The 17,177-nt window shown below is 30.5% G+C and overlaps 2 protein-coding genes across 4 annotated transcripts in view; one reads left to right on the plus strand and one right to left on the minus strand.

Moving 5' to 3' along the window:
- LOC118187541 (F-box/WD repeat-containing protein 7-like) overlaps positions 1-13,798 on the minus strand; it is a 45,074-nt gene extending 31,276 nt beyond the window's left edge. The window contains exons 1-4 of one of the 2 annotated variants that reach the window (XM_035357783.2): positions 13,544-13,798; positions 9,881-10,129; positions 6,067-6,137; positions 3,062-3,206 (exon numbers count right to left, since the gene is read on the minus strand). In XM_035357783.2, coding sequence (XP_035213674.1) covers positions 3,062-3,206; positions 6,067-6,137; positions 9,881-10,114 — 450 coding nt within the window. In that variant the 5' untranslated portion in view covers positions 10,115-10,129; positions 13,544-13,798. Of the gene's footprint in view, positions 1-3,061; positions 3,207-6,066; positions 6,138-9,880; positions 10,130-13,341; positions 13,477-13,543 lie in introns of those variants that run through there. The other variant, XM_035357784.2, reaches the window with a different exon arrangement.
- Positions 13,799-15,907: 2,109 nt separating this feature from the next.
- LOC118187542 (AH receptor-interacting protein-like) overlaps positions 15,908-17,177 on the plus strand; it is a 41,394-nt gene continuing 40,124 nt past the window's right edge. For both annotated transcript variants that reach the window (XR_015041848.1, XM_035357785.2), the window contains exons 1-2: positions 15,908-16,044; positions 16,443-16,631. Coding sequence is in view for 1 of the 2 variants with exons in the window: in XM_035357785.2 (XP_035213676.1) it covers positions 15,955-16,044; positions 16,443-16,631 (279 nt within the window). In the remaining variant the exon portion in view is untranslated. The remainder of the gene's footprint in view (positions 16,045-16,442; positions 16,632-17,177) is intronic.

A 17,177-nucleotide genomic window follows, 5' to 3' on the forward strand; every position in this document is an offset into this window, starting at 1 on the left:
AATATAATTTATTTACAAGTATGCAATAATGTTAATAAGTTCTCCTGGACTGTTAAAACCTATTTAATTATTCTTTTTTGATTTTATATGTACATATATACACAAATGCACACAAATATTTCCTATGAGATATGCTTTAACATCTGTGAATTTAAATCGAATTTGAAACAGAATTTCAGTTCATATATCATTATTATTTAGAAAGAAGGGGAAACAAAACTGAATTAAAAACAGGAAATTGAATTATAAAACTGATTTTTATTACCATGGAACAGTGTTTAAAAGCAGAACATTTTTTCTATTGCATGCATGAACTTGTGTATTTTTAAATGGATATTTTCAAAAGATGAGAAAATATTTGCTCTATTTATGCTGAATTATTTCCTTAGATTACACAGTTCATGAAAAATTCAGTTATGGCATATTCCTTTCTAACATATAACATTTAATGTAATTTAAATGACATTCGGGCAAAATAAAATTTTGGAAATGATATACAGTCAGCAGAGTCAACAAGTTCTTACATAGCAGAGAAAACAAGAAGAAACTAATTTTTTACTTTTCTTTGCTATTTTGAAAATTGAATTAAAAATTATTAAATTTGTTAATACTAATGAAAGTATTGTTCAAACTAATGAAAAATTATCATTAAGATTAAATTTTTGTTTCGGTGAAAATTTGTGCAAAAATAATTGTGCATTTTGAGGAAAACATGAAGCCACGAAAATGCCTAAAAGTAGTTCATAAAATCACCTTCAATCTAAGGTTGAATTTTGTCTTAATGTTACATATTGACAAGCTTCCCTTCTATATAAATAAGGTTTCCTAAATTTTTTAAATTAGGTTTAACCCCTTCACGCAGACTGTCACGTATACGTGCCAACAACGAACACACTTACCTACCGGCCGACACGCAGGCGTGCAAGAGCATTTTTGCGTTTACTACAGACTGTCACGTATTTGTGCCAGTAGCCTGGAACGTTTTTCAAACTATAATTTCTGCGACAAGATGGCACTGTATGTCCATATGGTTTCAGATACATGTACATTAGACCTTGTACTCGAAATGAGAGAAGCATGACTCACATATACGTGTTTTTGATTACATAAACAAACGGGGAACTAAATGTTTCCAAATGGCATGATTTATGACATCTCTTTAAATCGCACTTTATTTGCACGTGGTAGTTGTTTATTGTAAGTAGAAGTTTTATATGCGCTAAAGCGTTGAGTATTTCGGTTTACAGTTCAGTTTTTAGAAAATAATTAGATCTTGTTAGACGTGAATTCTTTCTGTTTTTACCGTTTCAATGTCGAAGCGTCGAAAATGTTTAACAGAGCATGAAATAGCAGAAATGATGCAAAATATTTCAGATATTGATTCTGAAATTCTGATATTGATTCTGAAAGATTAACTGAAAGACATTTTCCAAAACTTTGTTCATAAGAGACTGATAAGAAAATGAGATGATGATGCTTCGTTTGTTCACATTCCCGGAAAAATCCTCCAAAACGGCAAATGAGTTATTACGAGTTCAAGGAATGTAACGTAGGACTGTGTGTAGATCCCTGTTTTCAAATTTTTCATACGAAAAGAGAATTTTAAGTAATATATTTAGTTTTCAGATGTATAATGTTAAAAGTCATAAAATGGTGAGTAATTAAAATAAAATGTGTAAAATATGCATTTAAACAAGAAATAAGGTAATTAAAGTATATATATATATAAATATCTATAAAGCATAAGCCGTTTAAATACTCTATAGAGCATTATTAAACAACACTTCGAAAATTTCATGGATTTAGACTTAGTAGCAAAAAAGTACCCGGCCCTGGAGAGACGCTCGTGGAAGACACTGCCGGTCTCCACGATAAGCGCGCGTTTTCGCTACCCAGCTCGAAGGGGTTAAAAGAAAGGAAATGTTATACCATTAATGCTTTTGCAAATCTAGCATCAGCCAAAATGGCTTTTACACAGATTGTCTTATGAACAGCACCAAAGACTAACTTTTTTAAGAAGGATAATTCATATAATACTGCCCAGAAAGGGAAGATAATATTTGTTATCATTGAAAAATAAATGCAAAATCCTTGTGGACCCCTTTTTAAAAAAAATTGTGATAGATAAAAATTTAGTGAATTCACATGGTCATTAGAAAAGGAAAAATGCAAGGCCCGAACTTGCAACATCTGGTAGTATTTCAATTTTCTTTTCAGTGTGTAACCTCAATGCTATGGTGTCCTCATTAAAAAACTGGTTTTTAATATTCATGTTTAGCAAAGTGAATATGCATCTGTAGTGTTCTAAACCTAGTGACAAACATTTCTGTAATTAACATACTAAAAGTGCCAACTCAGTTACAACAGTGCTCCTAGGGGGACTTGAATGTACAATCTTTAGCTCAGGGCAACAACACTTCTTTATTCATAAGGCAACAGGAGTCCGTTATAACAAGCTTAATTGGTACAGACTTTTAAATTCAAAATAAATTTGAAATATATCCTTTTCTTGCAACAATGTTTTGCTGTAGATTATTGTGTAAAAATTTTCAATTGTATCTCTCTTATGCTTGACAATTATAATTTAATATTTTTAACAAATCTGAGAATTTTCATTTAAATAGTTTACATAATTAATGTATTAACTTAAAAATTTTTTACTATCTGAATTTTTTAAAATTATTCTATCTGATTTCATATTTTTCTCAAGAATTGTTTACAGTATATTCATAACTGTGGATATTGAAATGAGACATCTGAAACTGACATCACAAAGAAGTTGAAGTTGAGTGAACTGGTGCTGTCTCCAGCCATCCAGAAAATACTCCCTGAGCTTTTTTCTGATTGGTAACCATTTCCCGCCTTAACGCTTAACAAGTGATCATGTGAGTGTGAATTGGCTTTAAATATCCTTAGCTATGTTTTCTCACAATTTATTGATTCTAATTTAAAAAGAAATTTTGTAAATGTTTAAATTATACTTATATACCTAAGTGGAGAAGAAAATATTTTTTCATTTGCAACACAAAAGTAAATTTCTAATAAAAACAGAAAATCTTACCTGAAACTTAGAAAGCCACATATCTAAATCTGGTGGAGTAGGTGCTGTAACAGGCTTTATTTTTCTTGTTATAGGTGGCTGACAGTCAGTCGGCTCTGGCATAAACATCTCCAACTCATTTTGGCTATTGGAGTCATCTTCACTACTGCAAACAGGTGTTAAGATTTTAAAACCCAATCACATTTACAGCAAAAACAAGGAATTAAGTAATTAATGTATATAGTCATTTGACAAAAATTCAGTTAATAAAAAACTAACAAAATTAAAACAGCAACTATTTGAGAAGAATTAAATATACAAATTTGAGAAGAATTTTCTACAGTAAATTAAAAAAAAATCAACAAAGATAAAATACCATTAACATATGAAGAGAGATGGCTAAAATCATGGACATGGAATAATCAAATAATAGGAAATTTGACTCATGCTTTTCAAACATCTGATATACAAAGAATAAAACTTTTTAAATGAAATATAAAGGATTGCCAAGAAAAAGGGTTTTCACTAAAGACGATTATAAAAAATCACAGTTAAAATAAAGATTGAAATACATGACATTGAGCATATGATAAAATATACAATATTTCTTTAATTCTAACAGCACATATTAAAATGAATGGCGTCTTAGAACCACATACTTTTCAAAATTACTAATTATTCTGAAATAATTCATTTTATTTTGAGTGCATGCTTTTCTCTTGAACTTAAAACCAGTTGCTTTCCCCTTTTGGTAGTAAGTAACTGGGTGGTATAACTTACAATTAATGGCATACGAGTGTTTAAGAAACACTGATGAAACTGAATAAATTACAGGACCTGTTTATTATTATATGCATACTAATCTGCCATATACAGTACAAAGTCTGTAATCCGGACTCGTCGGGACTTCTGCGATTCTGGATTAGAGATTTTTTTGGATTATAGATCATCAATTTAAATCTGGTAAGATGGTATGCAGAAATTATACAATTAAAAATATGAAACCATAATTTATGAAATAAAGAGCAATTATGATCTAAAGGGTATCAAAATTTACAACAAAAAAAAAAAAAAAAGAAAGAAAGAAAGAAAAAAGCTTAATATTTATTTGTTTACTTTATTAAACATTTCTTTCAATGTAAGTTGTTTCATTTTTTGTGCTAATACTTTTTCTTTAATTCTATAAACAGATATTTGTTATTCAGTTACAAAGTTCCACTGCTCAAGTTCTGTAATTGCTGTGTCAAGAGTACAGGCTAACTTGTCAATCGAATTTTTTTCATTTTCACTAACCTCTCTGTCACTTTCTTCACTATTGGAAGAGGCATTTTCTAGATCTAGAACCATAGTACAGATTTCGCCGTCCGTTAATTGATTGATGATTAGGGCATTGTCAGCATATTGAAAAACTTCTGTTATATCATCTTCATTTATTACTGCATCACCACATTTCTTTACAAAATCCATTAACTGGAGAACTTCACCTTTAGTTTGAGATATCCGAAAACCTTCAAATTCGCAGCTATCATCTTCATCGTGCTCACCATGAAATACGGCAGCTGGCCATAAATTATGCCAAGCACTTTTTAACGTATCTGGAGACACATCCTCGCACGATCTTGTCATGCTCCACACAGCAGATTTTATGTTAAAAGATTTCAAAAAGTCTTAAATAGTCTTACACGCATGCGTAAAGCATACAAAAAAAGTTTGTGCCTTCGAGGTCCGGATTATAGATCATTTCGGATAATGAATGTCCGGATTACAGACTTTGTACTGTATATGGAACTGATTAGTAGAAAGCTTAGGTTTTTGAGGTACGAACAGTATCTTTCACCAAGAACTACAAAAATAAAAGCATCTTGAAAACTTCCAATTCCTTTCTCAGTACACTGAAGATATTAACTGCAATTATATAAAAAAAAAAAAAAAAAAAAATACCATTTAAGTGATTCAAAACAAAGTTAAAAATATTTTACTATCAAGTATATGTTTGGTAAAGCTTCATGAAATTGATGAGCAGCTTTGATATCCCTACAGAAAAATTGGGTATCTCGAGACAATAAATCAAACTGTCTCCATCATCAGACGCTCTTTAGAAAATTATGACCTGATAGTGTTATGTGACTCATACAGATCAACTATGATGTACATTAATTCAAATATAATTACACAGTCTCATAATATGCCACCAAGATGGTATAGTGGTTAGAAGAGCTGACTGCAATCCTGAAGGGCCCGGGTTCGAATCCCAGAGAAGGTATGAATGTAAAATTGCCTGTCCCTTCATAGCAGGTAACGGTGGCTATCTATTATGTGCCTCCACAATAAAATGGCCATCACTTCTGGACTTAGGAGTGGCCAATGCTGAAAAAAAGGCCAAATGACCACCACTCGATTAAAAAAAAGTCAGTATTTTTGACAATATGTCAAAGTCTTGAGAACATGGCTTGAATTAAAAAACTACATGATAGAACAAAACACTGTGGTCAGCATATATAGTGGTTAGGGGAGCCTACTATGGTATCGAAGGGCCCAGGTAAGACATGGATGTTTGTAAATGTACTGTGTCTGTGCAGCACGGCGGCACTCTAAATACGCGATGCGCCGAAAGTCCTCTTGTGTGGATTAGTGGGCGAAGAGAGGGGTGGAAGAACCCCTGACCCCCCGGATGCTTTCCCTCAAAATTGCGGGTGGAAAATAGAAGTCCAATCTCTTTTCAGAATAGGCTCTGGCAGCCATTGGCAGCATCAAATCTGTGAGGCTTTGTAGTAAAATAATCTAATAAGTACATAATGATAGACTGACATAATCAGAACATTATTAAAAAAAACCTTTCCAATTCCAGTGCATTTATTAATGTAAAAAAAAATTTTTTAGCATATGTTTTAGTAATGCAATTAATTTTACTTTTGTAATGCACTTAGCTAAGTTTATAAACACAAAAGAATTGATTGGGATATTTTTACTATAAGAACAATCAAAGTTGAAAGCTTGAAATGCTATTGAAAACTTAATTAACTTACTCTATATATTCGGACTTGCATAATTTTTTTCCAAAACTGCTGTCATTGAATGCTTCCGACTTCCTTTTGAGCTAAAATTAGAATACTTTTAATTCATACTGTTAATAAAATAAGATGCATAATATTAAAAATATTGGCACTTTTTTGTTATATGGGTGCAATAAAAAACACTGTTAAAATGTCTACAGTCAAAAGTCTTTAATCCGGACTCGTCGGGACTTCGGCGATTCCGGATTATCGATTTTTCCGGATTATAGATCATCAGTTTAAATCTGGTAAGATGGCATGCAGAAATTATAAAATTAAAAATATGAAACCGTAATTTATAAAATAATGAGCAATTATGATCTAAAGGGTATCAAAATTTACAAAAAAAGAAGCTTAATATTTATTTCTGTTTTACTTTATTAAACATTTCTTTCAACACGCATGAGTACAGCATACCTTACGCATAGCCGAAATTAGAAAATTGCAACCAGAAAACTATTTGATTTGTATTCGTGATATTTATAATGATGAGGAATTTGATTTAAATCATATCAAAGACGGAGTACATCGAGATTAAATACTACATTTAGTAAGGAATTATAAGGCGAATAAAATAAAAACATCTGCCCTGAAGATAACGATAGTGCTGACAAATCAACTTCCAGTTCATTGCGCGCCGCGACGTCCCCCCCCCCCCCGTGCAGAGCAGCGTGAAATTGATAAACAGATTTTGGAACGGTTAGATAAACAAAGGATATGCCTTTATCCATTTTTGGTAGCAATTCGTTTTTTGTTTGATGGACATCGAAACATACTTTCGTTTTCTAGATCCTTTGGGAGCTCCGGCATCGGAAATTCTATTTAACATAATCGAAAGTTCAAGCTTACTTTTATAAAATTGCTCTTACAGTCTGCAAAAAATAATAAGCCGGATCCAATTCGAAGATTAAGGAACAACGCAATCATCAACATTAACTGAAATAGATAATTATATAATTTTAGCTTATCCCGTCCGTTATACATTAAACGCGCTCGCGAAAACGTATTCTGCGCTTGCAGACGCATATGCGCAGTCGTAAAGGTCTTACGCACACGCGTAAATGCCTATGCGCATGCGCAGAAAGATTTTAGCTTTGAGGTCCGGATTATAGATCATTCCGGATTATGGGTGTCCGAATTAACAACTTTTGACTATAGTAATGTGCCGAAGATAGCAACAATGTGATCACCTAAATCATCTCGGTTTTATGAGCGAAACTGAGCCAAATATTCACGCTTTATGATTTGCAGCCTTTTTTTAGTACTGCACAAAACATAATTTCATAGATAACTCTCTTTGCATACACTGTTTGACTAAAAGCACTTTTTATAGGGGAAGAATGGATTTCACAACCTGGGACTTACCTAAAGATGAGGAGGCACTTCCTTCACAGTGGATTTTTGGAGGCATTTGTACAAACACAAAAGAATATTTTCTTGTAGCTGTTTCGGATCAGTCAACGTTGAAAGAATGTAGGACAGTGAAAAATGGCGTAATAAATGTCAAAGTGGCCATTCATGCCACCATCCGGAATCACACCGTTTAGAGTATGTTGTGACGATTACATCAGAAGAATGATTTTTTTTTTTCAAATTTATTTGAAAAAAATTTGCAAAACATCACTAAATTCATGGCCCCTGTTAAAATTTAAATTGCATTTCAATAATAATGTATTTAAAATTTATTAGTACTGTTATAATAAAAAATATCTCATGTTTTTTTGTGGCGCCGGTATAACGAAAATGTACCAAAATATTAAATAACCACTATTGTAAAATGGGAAAAGTAAAAGTAACACAGTAAAGCACAGTTTATATACTTTTTAACAAACTATTCTTCTATTTTATGTTTTTCTTTTAAACAGTTCATTATTAAAGTCATAAAAATTCAGAGTATATCATATTTAATATACAAGTAGATAAACATTTTTTCCACCAAGCTTTTAATATGCAAGCAAAATTCTTGTTTCTAAAAGAAAAAAATCGGTACTTGAGTATTTGCAACCACACCTTGGAGCAGTTTGGAGAATTGTACAGAAGAAAAAGAATAATTTCTTTTATTTAAAAAATATATATATTACATACATACATATTATTATGTTCACAGTCTATGTTTCAACTATATATTTATTCCAAAAGGCAATCACTAAACCGGATTACAAACGGGTTTTTGTTTTCGCTGCGGTGAAAATTTCTTAACAATCACTTTCAAAAAGAATTCGAGTAATGTTCCTTTAGCAATAAAATCATGTATTCCTGCAGAATTTTCACCTCTCTTTCTTTCATTATAGAAAAATTCTAGAAGGACAAATTTAAAATTTGGTTTTGATAAAAGATAATCACAATTTTTTTTATAAAAGCCTTGGAGCTTGGAATACAACAAAAGAATTGATATAAAAATAATGATGCTGGAAACTCAATATTTGTCACATGCTTGGCTGTCAGAATAACTGTTATGAGCATGCTTATCAAAGTTGGGTATATTCTGAAGCTTTGGAAATTTCTACTAAGGTGGTTGCAATAATACGTAAGTACCAAAAAAATCTTCCAATGCCACCTGATGATGCACCATTCGATTTTACATAAGTGTAAAACATTAATGGTAAATAGCAGTCCAATTAAACATGTTTATCATATAAGAGTAAAGCAATTCCAGCCAAGGATTTAATGTCTATCCCCTCCTAAATAGCACTCTTCCAACCACCATCTGGATCTGAACTCTTATTTAGTCTGAGACATCCCATTTTCCTTTCTCCTCCTTATATACTAACATACAGCTTCCAAATATTTATTTATGGAATAAAAGGGACTGTTTTAACAATAAAAGAAACGTCGAATGCATCAGGAGAAAAACAACATATAACTGAAGTTATGCCTCTATAAATGAAATATTTTGGAATAAACTGGGATAGAAATGAAATAAAGTATAAATGAGAGGCATATAAAGTGCTTAATTTAAAGCACTAGTCTACCATATTACTTATTGCTATAAAAGATACATAAATTGGCACTAGTCTAGACACAGCTTCCTTATTAAGCTAAAAAGCAAGTGGTATATTTAGTCAGCAGCCAATTTCTATATTTAAGGAATTTCAATACATGAATGACTATGAAGAACTAAATCCAGCTATTTCGATCACCATCATGCAAATTCCCAGAAATCTCAAATTGCATATGGATTCTTTACTGAATGGTAAATAATTGAGTACATTTTAGTTTCTCTTTATGATAATACTGAACATCCATTGTTGCAGAAGAATATAACTAACATACTTTCTATATTTAGTAAATGTTTCCTCCACTTCAATAATCAAAATTTGGAAAGAGGAAAAAAAAAAAAACTTTTCCCCTAACACTACAGCACAAACTTTAACACGTTGAGCACGGCGCCGAATTTGCTGTCCTTTCCATTCAGCTGGCAGCGAGCTAAGCCGTATTTTTGTTTAGAATGTTTCAATACATTTCATTAAAACTAAATTTGATCACATTTCATGGAGACTATATTTATTATTTAACTTTAATACTGTCGGTCCCGCGGACCGATGCCAGCCAAACGAAAATTCCAGGGACCGAAGCCGGCCACACGGAAAGTTTACTGCCAGTCCCCAGGGACCGGCGCTGCACTCAACGTGTTAAATACATACTCCCTTGAGATTGACTTGCTTCCAAAAACTAACTTTAAGAATTTTAAGTCATATAACCTTTATTTGGTAGTATAATTTCATAAAAACATCTAAGGGGAAAATATCAGTAACTGATGAAAAATAATAAAATAACTTATTCTTACAACTCCACTGTCGTTTGCACTTTGAATATCATCAAACTGGTCATCATCATCATCATCGAACGCATTGTCATCAAATGCAGCAGCATCTTCAGAAAGACTATCATCCATATTTTCTTCCTCCTCTTCAAACTCGGCAACGCAGCTGGGTGATTCCAATTCATGGTCACTAGCTACATCTTCAACAAAATCTAAAGGTTTAATTCCAAAACTGCACAGCTGATTTTTTCTCAGCATATACGTTTTAATCACCTGCACAGACAAATTGAACAATGATATTTTAAAAATAAAGCTTGAAAATTTAGAAAAAATATCTCACACAAATATAATTATAAATAAATTTGTTAAGATATTTCAAAATTATCAGAAATATGAATCAACTCACTCAAACAAAAAAAAAAAAAAAAAAAAAAAAAAAAAAAAAAAAAAAAATCGCACCCCCTTTAAAATAAAAAAGCATTTTAAACTCAGAAAATTAATATTTGCATTACTAATATAACTTCCGAGTTCCCCCCCAATAAATCAATACCTTTTTTCAAATGCCATTAGCGAAAAAAAAAAAAAAAAGTCTTATTTCTAACCCAAATTAAAATATGGTTACAAATTTTTTACGGAAAATCATTTAAATTTTTGAAGAAAAAAATTTCAAATAATATTCATCTCTGTGAAATACTTAAAATTTATTAAAGCAATCCTATTAAATTTTCAAACATCTCTGTTGTTTTAGTTCCTTATTTAAATGTCCCGAGATAAACTACAATAACTGTAAAAATCAGCCATTTTACTCCCAAATTCAGATACAAGGTAGTAAAAAAATACTACATATATACATTCAACCCTGTTACATGGCTTTTATTTTCACAATCATTGGTCGTGGACATATACTTCCAATACAAGTGTTTTAAATGATGAAAATATTCATGTTTTGGCAATTTCAATTTTAAGAAAAATTTATTTTGGACAAATAATAAAATCTAACTTTTAATGTTGCCTCCTGATTTTTACAATTATATCTGGAGAATTTTTATACTTGTAAAGAAAAAAAATTAAATTCAAGAAGTTTGACTGCTAACTGAACAGGATATTTAATTTCAAAATTTTTAATTTTTAATGTCACTTTCAACTTGCCCTGAGACATCAGTTAATTAAGTCAGAATAATACAAGGAAGTTAAGTTCAAACAAATGGTGTACAAGGAAACTACGTGGTTCCACATCAGATTTTTTATTCATTTGGATTAAAAATAACAAAACAGTATGCAGAAAGTGCAAAATCACCCACTGTTTGGCGCATTTTTAAGAATTGCACATACTCGATATCCATGCACACGTTGACCTATTCTCACTGAAAAAAACATCCTAGAATTGCACAAAAATGGCACTGCGCACTCCCATGACTTTATCCCTGTACACATCGACCTATTTTCATTTTAAAAGTCAAAGAAAAGTGACAAAAATCCAATTCTTCTTACTCTTGTAAAAAGTGCCAAACAAATAAGTGGGCGATTCTGCACTTTAGCCAACAGTACTATATAGAACAGACAAATAACCATTTTCTGCAAATTCACGAAGTTCTTACTCAGCACCCAGCATTTCTTGGGAAGTCAGATAATAACGTACTGTAATTTTGCAATTTGCACGAACCTGAATTTATTCAATTTCTTATTTTACATGCTTAATTAATTTGAATCTGCCAATAATTCAAAAAGTGGTGATAGAGAAAACACTACTTTACTTTTGAATTAAAATTAATGTTAATGAAATAATATACATCAAAGCATAATAATTTATACTACATGCTATAACCAAATTCTTCTTAAAGACTGAAGTAGTTACTACTGGATTCACAGACAATTTTGTTATTCTGTGTTTATATACACAGAATAACAACATTGTCCGTAATTATTTTACTTTGGTACCAAAAAAAAAAAAAAAAAAAAGTGAAGAAAGGAGTTTCATAGTTTGTTTCAATATGATGAATTGTTGCCAAGTGATTCTTATGGGATGTTTCAGATTGAAAACTAAATTTAAGGGGAGGGGAAATATTAAAAACAGGCATAAACAGCTTCTGTACCAGATGACATTTGTTCAAGATACCATAAAGGTTTCCTAATATTATATATATATATACATTACCTGCTGACTTTTAAAAGCATTTTAATATAATATTGTTTTTTGGTACTACCAATATATTTACTGAGCTAGGACAGTAACATTAAACAAAAGTACAACAATGTTCAAATTTGGTTTGGAAAGCAAGAAAAAGATGCTTGACAGTCTTGGAGACAATTTTGTAAGATGCTAAGATGTAAAGTGCTTTTGTAACATTTGGTAAGATGTAAAGCAGATGGCTTATATCTCCTAAATGCTCAGAAATAAAGATATTGACAGTAAAAAAAAAAATGTATCTTAATCATTTTCTTTCACAGAATTTTATAGTAGTTTTTTTCACTTTATTTATTCTGAAAAATGAAAAATCTTCTAAGCAATAATTGCTATTGAAACACGAAATCTTAGTAATTTACACACCAACTTATCAGACACTGAATTGTAAATAAAAAATGAGCAGTTTTTTAAGATAACTCAAATTTAGATATGCAATTTCATTTTAGCTCCCATCTTTCTCTTGAATCAAAATAAATATGTTTGCTTAATATTTATGATGCATTCTCAAGGATTTTTGAAAAATTTTACATTCTCAGAACCTAAAAGATATTTAAATTCAATAATACGGTCAATTAAATGTATCAGACTACCATACCCACATCAACAAATGAACACTACAAATGAAATACTTAATTCTGAATTTTTCTTAATGCTCTTTTAAAAATTTTTAATATACATATTTACTTATATTCTGATAAAAACTATTAACTTCTGTAACACAATGCTACATATCTTAAAAATACTGAAAATTATTTGTCAAGGTTGAATTCCTAATACATTAGAAAACAATTACGTGTTTTTATTCACATGAAAACTAGTTAAACACTTTCCGTACACGGTTTAATACACTATGTAAATTCTCGATTATGTGCAACATAAAAATTTCAGTATATTTTAACAACAAAGTCATTTTTACACAGCTTGAAACTCATATTCATTAACACTAAAATATTAATACAGGAAACGCACCATTAAATAGAAAAGTATCTTTGACCTGCATTCAGAATTTTTTAAATTTCGAAATCCATATATGTAGGAATACCTAAAACTTGTGAAAAAATAATGGGAAAAGTTAACACTTATTCTTAAACGCAAAGATTCTAGTTTAAATATGCCCACGGGTCCAGTAAATAACAAAGCTGTACAAAACAATTTAGAATTAATTCACTAAATGAAAATAAGCAATACCCAGCAATATTTAAATGGTCTGGATAAGTAAACATGACAACTATTTAAAATATTAAGTTTAACAACTCCATTGACAGAATTATGATAAAAGAAAATAAAACAGATTATTTACATGAAAAGTAATATGCTGCACTTGAATATTCGCAGTACAAACCTATCTGTACTGGACGTCATACCCAAACAAGCAAAATGATGAAAATACAAACAAGCGTTTTACTCATATAATATAATCAAAGACAACTTGTAAATAGCAATTCATGTAATTAAACCTGTGTACTTAAACTATAAGTTCGTAATTAAACATGAGACAATACCTGTGACAAATGCTAAGAATTTCGTAACAATGAAATTTCATTAAATTTGTACACAAACAAGATATCATCATTCATATTTCACTTTCATATTTCCTATTCATTAGACACAAATACAGAAATAGGAAGCTTTGGAAAAAATTGCAGTTAAAGACACAATGGATATCACAGTAACACAGGAAGTTTCACATAATTTATTCCTGATAAAATAATCGAGAAAAAGTAACTCGCAACTATTGACGACAGATAGGTGGCACAAAAGAAAAATTTTGATGCCATCAAGCTATTGCGAATAATGACGGAGTATAAGAATAATATTGGGAGAAAAATAAATCGAATAAAAGTAAAAGTATCTGAATTTTTGCCATTATATTTCAGTTTTTGTATACAAAATTAAAATAAAAGTATCTCAAATTATGTTCAAAAGTAGGCAAATTTAGAGATGAATAAGAAACCTACGAACTTTTCCAAGTTCAACAGCTTTCATTTTCAGTAATGAATCCTAACATTCTTTTGTTTGTCAGTTAATAGGAATAGTTCCTTTTTTTAAGTTTTGCTATTCAGATGCAATATGTGAGTTCTTATTTTATATCTCTGTTTATATAATTTTTTTATATCGAAACTTTTAAGACTTCTGGAGATGCTAGAAGTTGGAGAATAAAACCCTCAGATTCCATCCTTCGTGGTGTTTTCTATTAAAATTGTATTTCATATTCTTCCTCTAATTTAAATATCCATCCCAATTTAAATTATATTTTAGAAACTTTTCCTCTGTTCTTTGTACATGAACGCAAAAACAATGTTATGTAGCTGTTATGCTATACTGTTATATGTATCAAATACTGATGTTACTTATTTCAGCATTTCTTACTTGTACTAATAATCCAAATCATATTCAACTCATTCACATAGACGTTTTTACCAGAACTTCAGCAGCTTTATTATGGTATATACCTATACTGAAACCACGGAGTATGAAGATTTACTCATTATACTTCGTGATTGAAACCTATACTGAGCTATTACTGAGTCCCATATTTTTTTTACGATTTGAGTGATTACTAATGTTATGAGGGACGCCGCTGGAGTCCGGAGCTGGAGGCAGTGCCTAAACATAGCTCCGAAATTTTTAAATGTTTTCAACTCTCTAAAAAGGTTTAATGCACCTTTCCTATGCAATGTCTCATTCATCCAATTGAAAAAGGAAACTTCGCTTCTTCGAATCTTCAATCATCTTGTTCCCTGTTTACTATCTACACGAGAAATACAAAAGAAACCCTGACACGGAATATTCAGATAAGTAACATATCACTAAAGTGCCATTAAATTTCTTTATTTATTATTGTCATAAGATTCTAACATTATACAATAGTTAGTAATAGTAGCAAGTCATATGGTTCTTTTCTTCGTAACTATTCCGTAGAGACTCCACATTCCTTATCAGTAGTCCGCTCTTATCAGCAATTCACTTCGGAGCCCCCCCCCCCTCTTCGTGCTTAGGAATTTCTTGAGAGGGAAAAAATGGGGATCTCTTGACCATCGATGAGTGATTTTTGTAACTAAGATCCACGATTTTTTTTTTTTTTTTTTTTTTTTTTTTTTTCAGGTATCAAACTTAGAATTATGAGCAAATATAAATACAGTGTGACGGAATTTGTTAAACTTGTACTATAATAAATTACAACGGTTAAATTAATAAATTAATTTTATATTTAACTAATATTTAAGAAAAATAAACTGTATAATTTATTTTTGCTGATATGCTCTCACACAGTGTATGGATTTATGATTTTGTCAATTACTGTTTTTCTGAAATATACATGAATTTTTTGGGAACGGTAATAGTTAATGTTACTTTAGTTAAAATATTATGTACATCTCTGTGATGATATATGTCTTTTCTAGTTAGGTCTCAAGATAAGGGCATACACATTACCATGTAGGAATTCATTCATTTTTTTTTTCAAACTTAGCTAAAGTTTGCTTCTTAAAGACACTAATTTTTGAAAATGAACTCTTTCTAACTACACTCATGGACACAATCGTATTTTTAGGATATTTTCTACTTCTTTTCCTTTTCTTTCTATAGGCTCTTTTTTTCCCCCCTCTATTATTTTTTGGGCCATTTATTTTAAATTTTATTTTGTCCCATCTTTTCTTTCTGGCCTTTTGAACTCGTACAAAATGTACGAAGTTCCTTTTTACTCTCCTCAAAGCCCCCCTTTCTATATACCTTTCCTTCGCACCTATACTTGATTTTTCGCACATCGGTGCAGAAAGACTTAGTGGGTGCAAAACAAGACATCTGTCTACTTTGTCTGTCTGTCATATTTTTTTACTTAACTTTGGCAACACTACTGTCGTGTTTATCTGTTTAATAATGTGTGTCAGTTTACTAAAATAGTGATAATAACATGGATTCTCCTCAGTTAATTGAAGGAGTTCAGAAGAAAATTTTACATGCGGGGAGAAGTGATCCACCAGATTTTCCTGAAGGCTCTAAGGTGCATATATAACTGTTTATTATTATATATATATTTTGCTTTATAAACTAATTGTTGTACCACTGCAGTGAGATCTGAAGAGGAATTTTATGAAAGTAAAATCTCAAACTTGTTAAAAATTCCGAGTAGTTAAGCCAAATACGTTTTCAAAAGAAAAAAGAGAGAGAAAGTATTTAATAAAAATATTTATGTTTTAATGTATATTTTTTCTTTTGTATACTCTTGATCCTTTATCTCTTCAGGACCTAAGAGCAGAATTAATGTTCAGAAAGATTTTATGACTTGGGAATTTTTTACTTACTTGAAGTATACTTTTACAGCATATAAATTTTCATCATTTATGTGTAATTATCATGCAGAAATAAACTTTATCATTTTTTATGTTTTTTTCCCTGCAGGTCACATTTCATTTTCAAACGCATACGCTCAACGGTGATGGAAAAATAAAAGATTGTATTGATGATAGTAAAAAAACGGGAAGGCCTATGGAGTTGATCTTAGGAAAAAAATTTAAAATGCCAGTCTGGGAGGAGTGTGTCAAAACAATGACCATTGATGAAGTTGCTGAGTTTACTGTAAAAAAGAGTGTAGGGTAACCACTTAGTTTATATATATATGTATATATATATATATATATTTTGGTTAGCTTTTATAAAACATGTATAAAGTTTACTGCATTATATGTTAAAATGCATTAATTATTCTATGTCTTTGGTTAATATGCATCTTAATATTCCTAAAATAATTAAGCAAAATTTGTTTTTAAACATAATTTTATTATAAAAACCACATATGCACATCATATCATTGCAATTTTTTCATGGGTTAACTTAATTTACAAATTGTGAGTGTGAAGATATTATCAGTATTCATCAATATACATAGGGTGTTTACACATTTTGTAATGATTTTGATTTTCTCCATGAATTTAAATATTAATTTTAAAATACAAACATGACTGGCATCAAATATGAATAAGGTTTAATTATCATCTGTAGCATTAAAAATATTCTTTTCTTTAAAATGTTGTTGAAATATGAGCAATGGATCAAAGGCTATATTTTCGCACTGTCCAAAGAGAAATACTCTTATTCATTCATAAAAAAATATATGAAAAGCATGGTTTTAATATT

This window comes from Stegodyphus dumicola, chromosome 6 (assembly GCF_044657685.1).
Source record: "Stegodyphus dumicola isolate Sdum_Otavi_A_Nest chromosome 6, ASM4465768v1".
NCBI classification, from domain to species: domain Eukaryota; kingdom Metazoa; phylum Arthropoda; class Arachnida; order Araneae; family Eresidae; genus Stegodyphus; species Stegodyphus dumicola.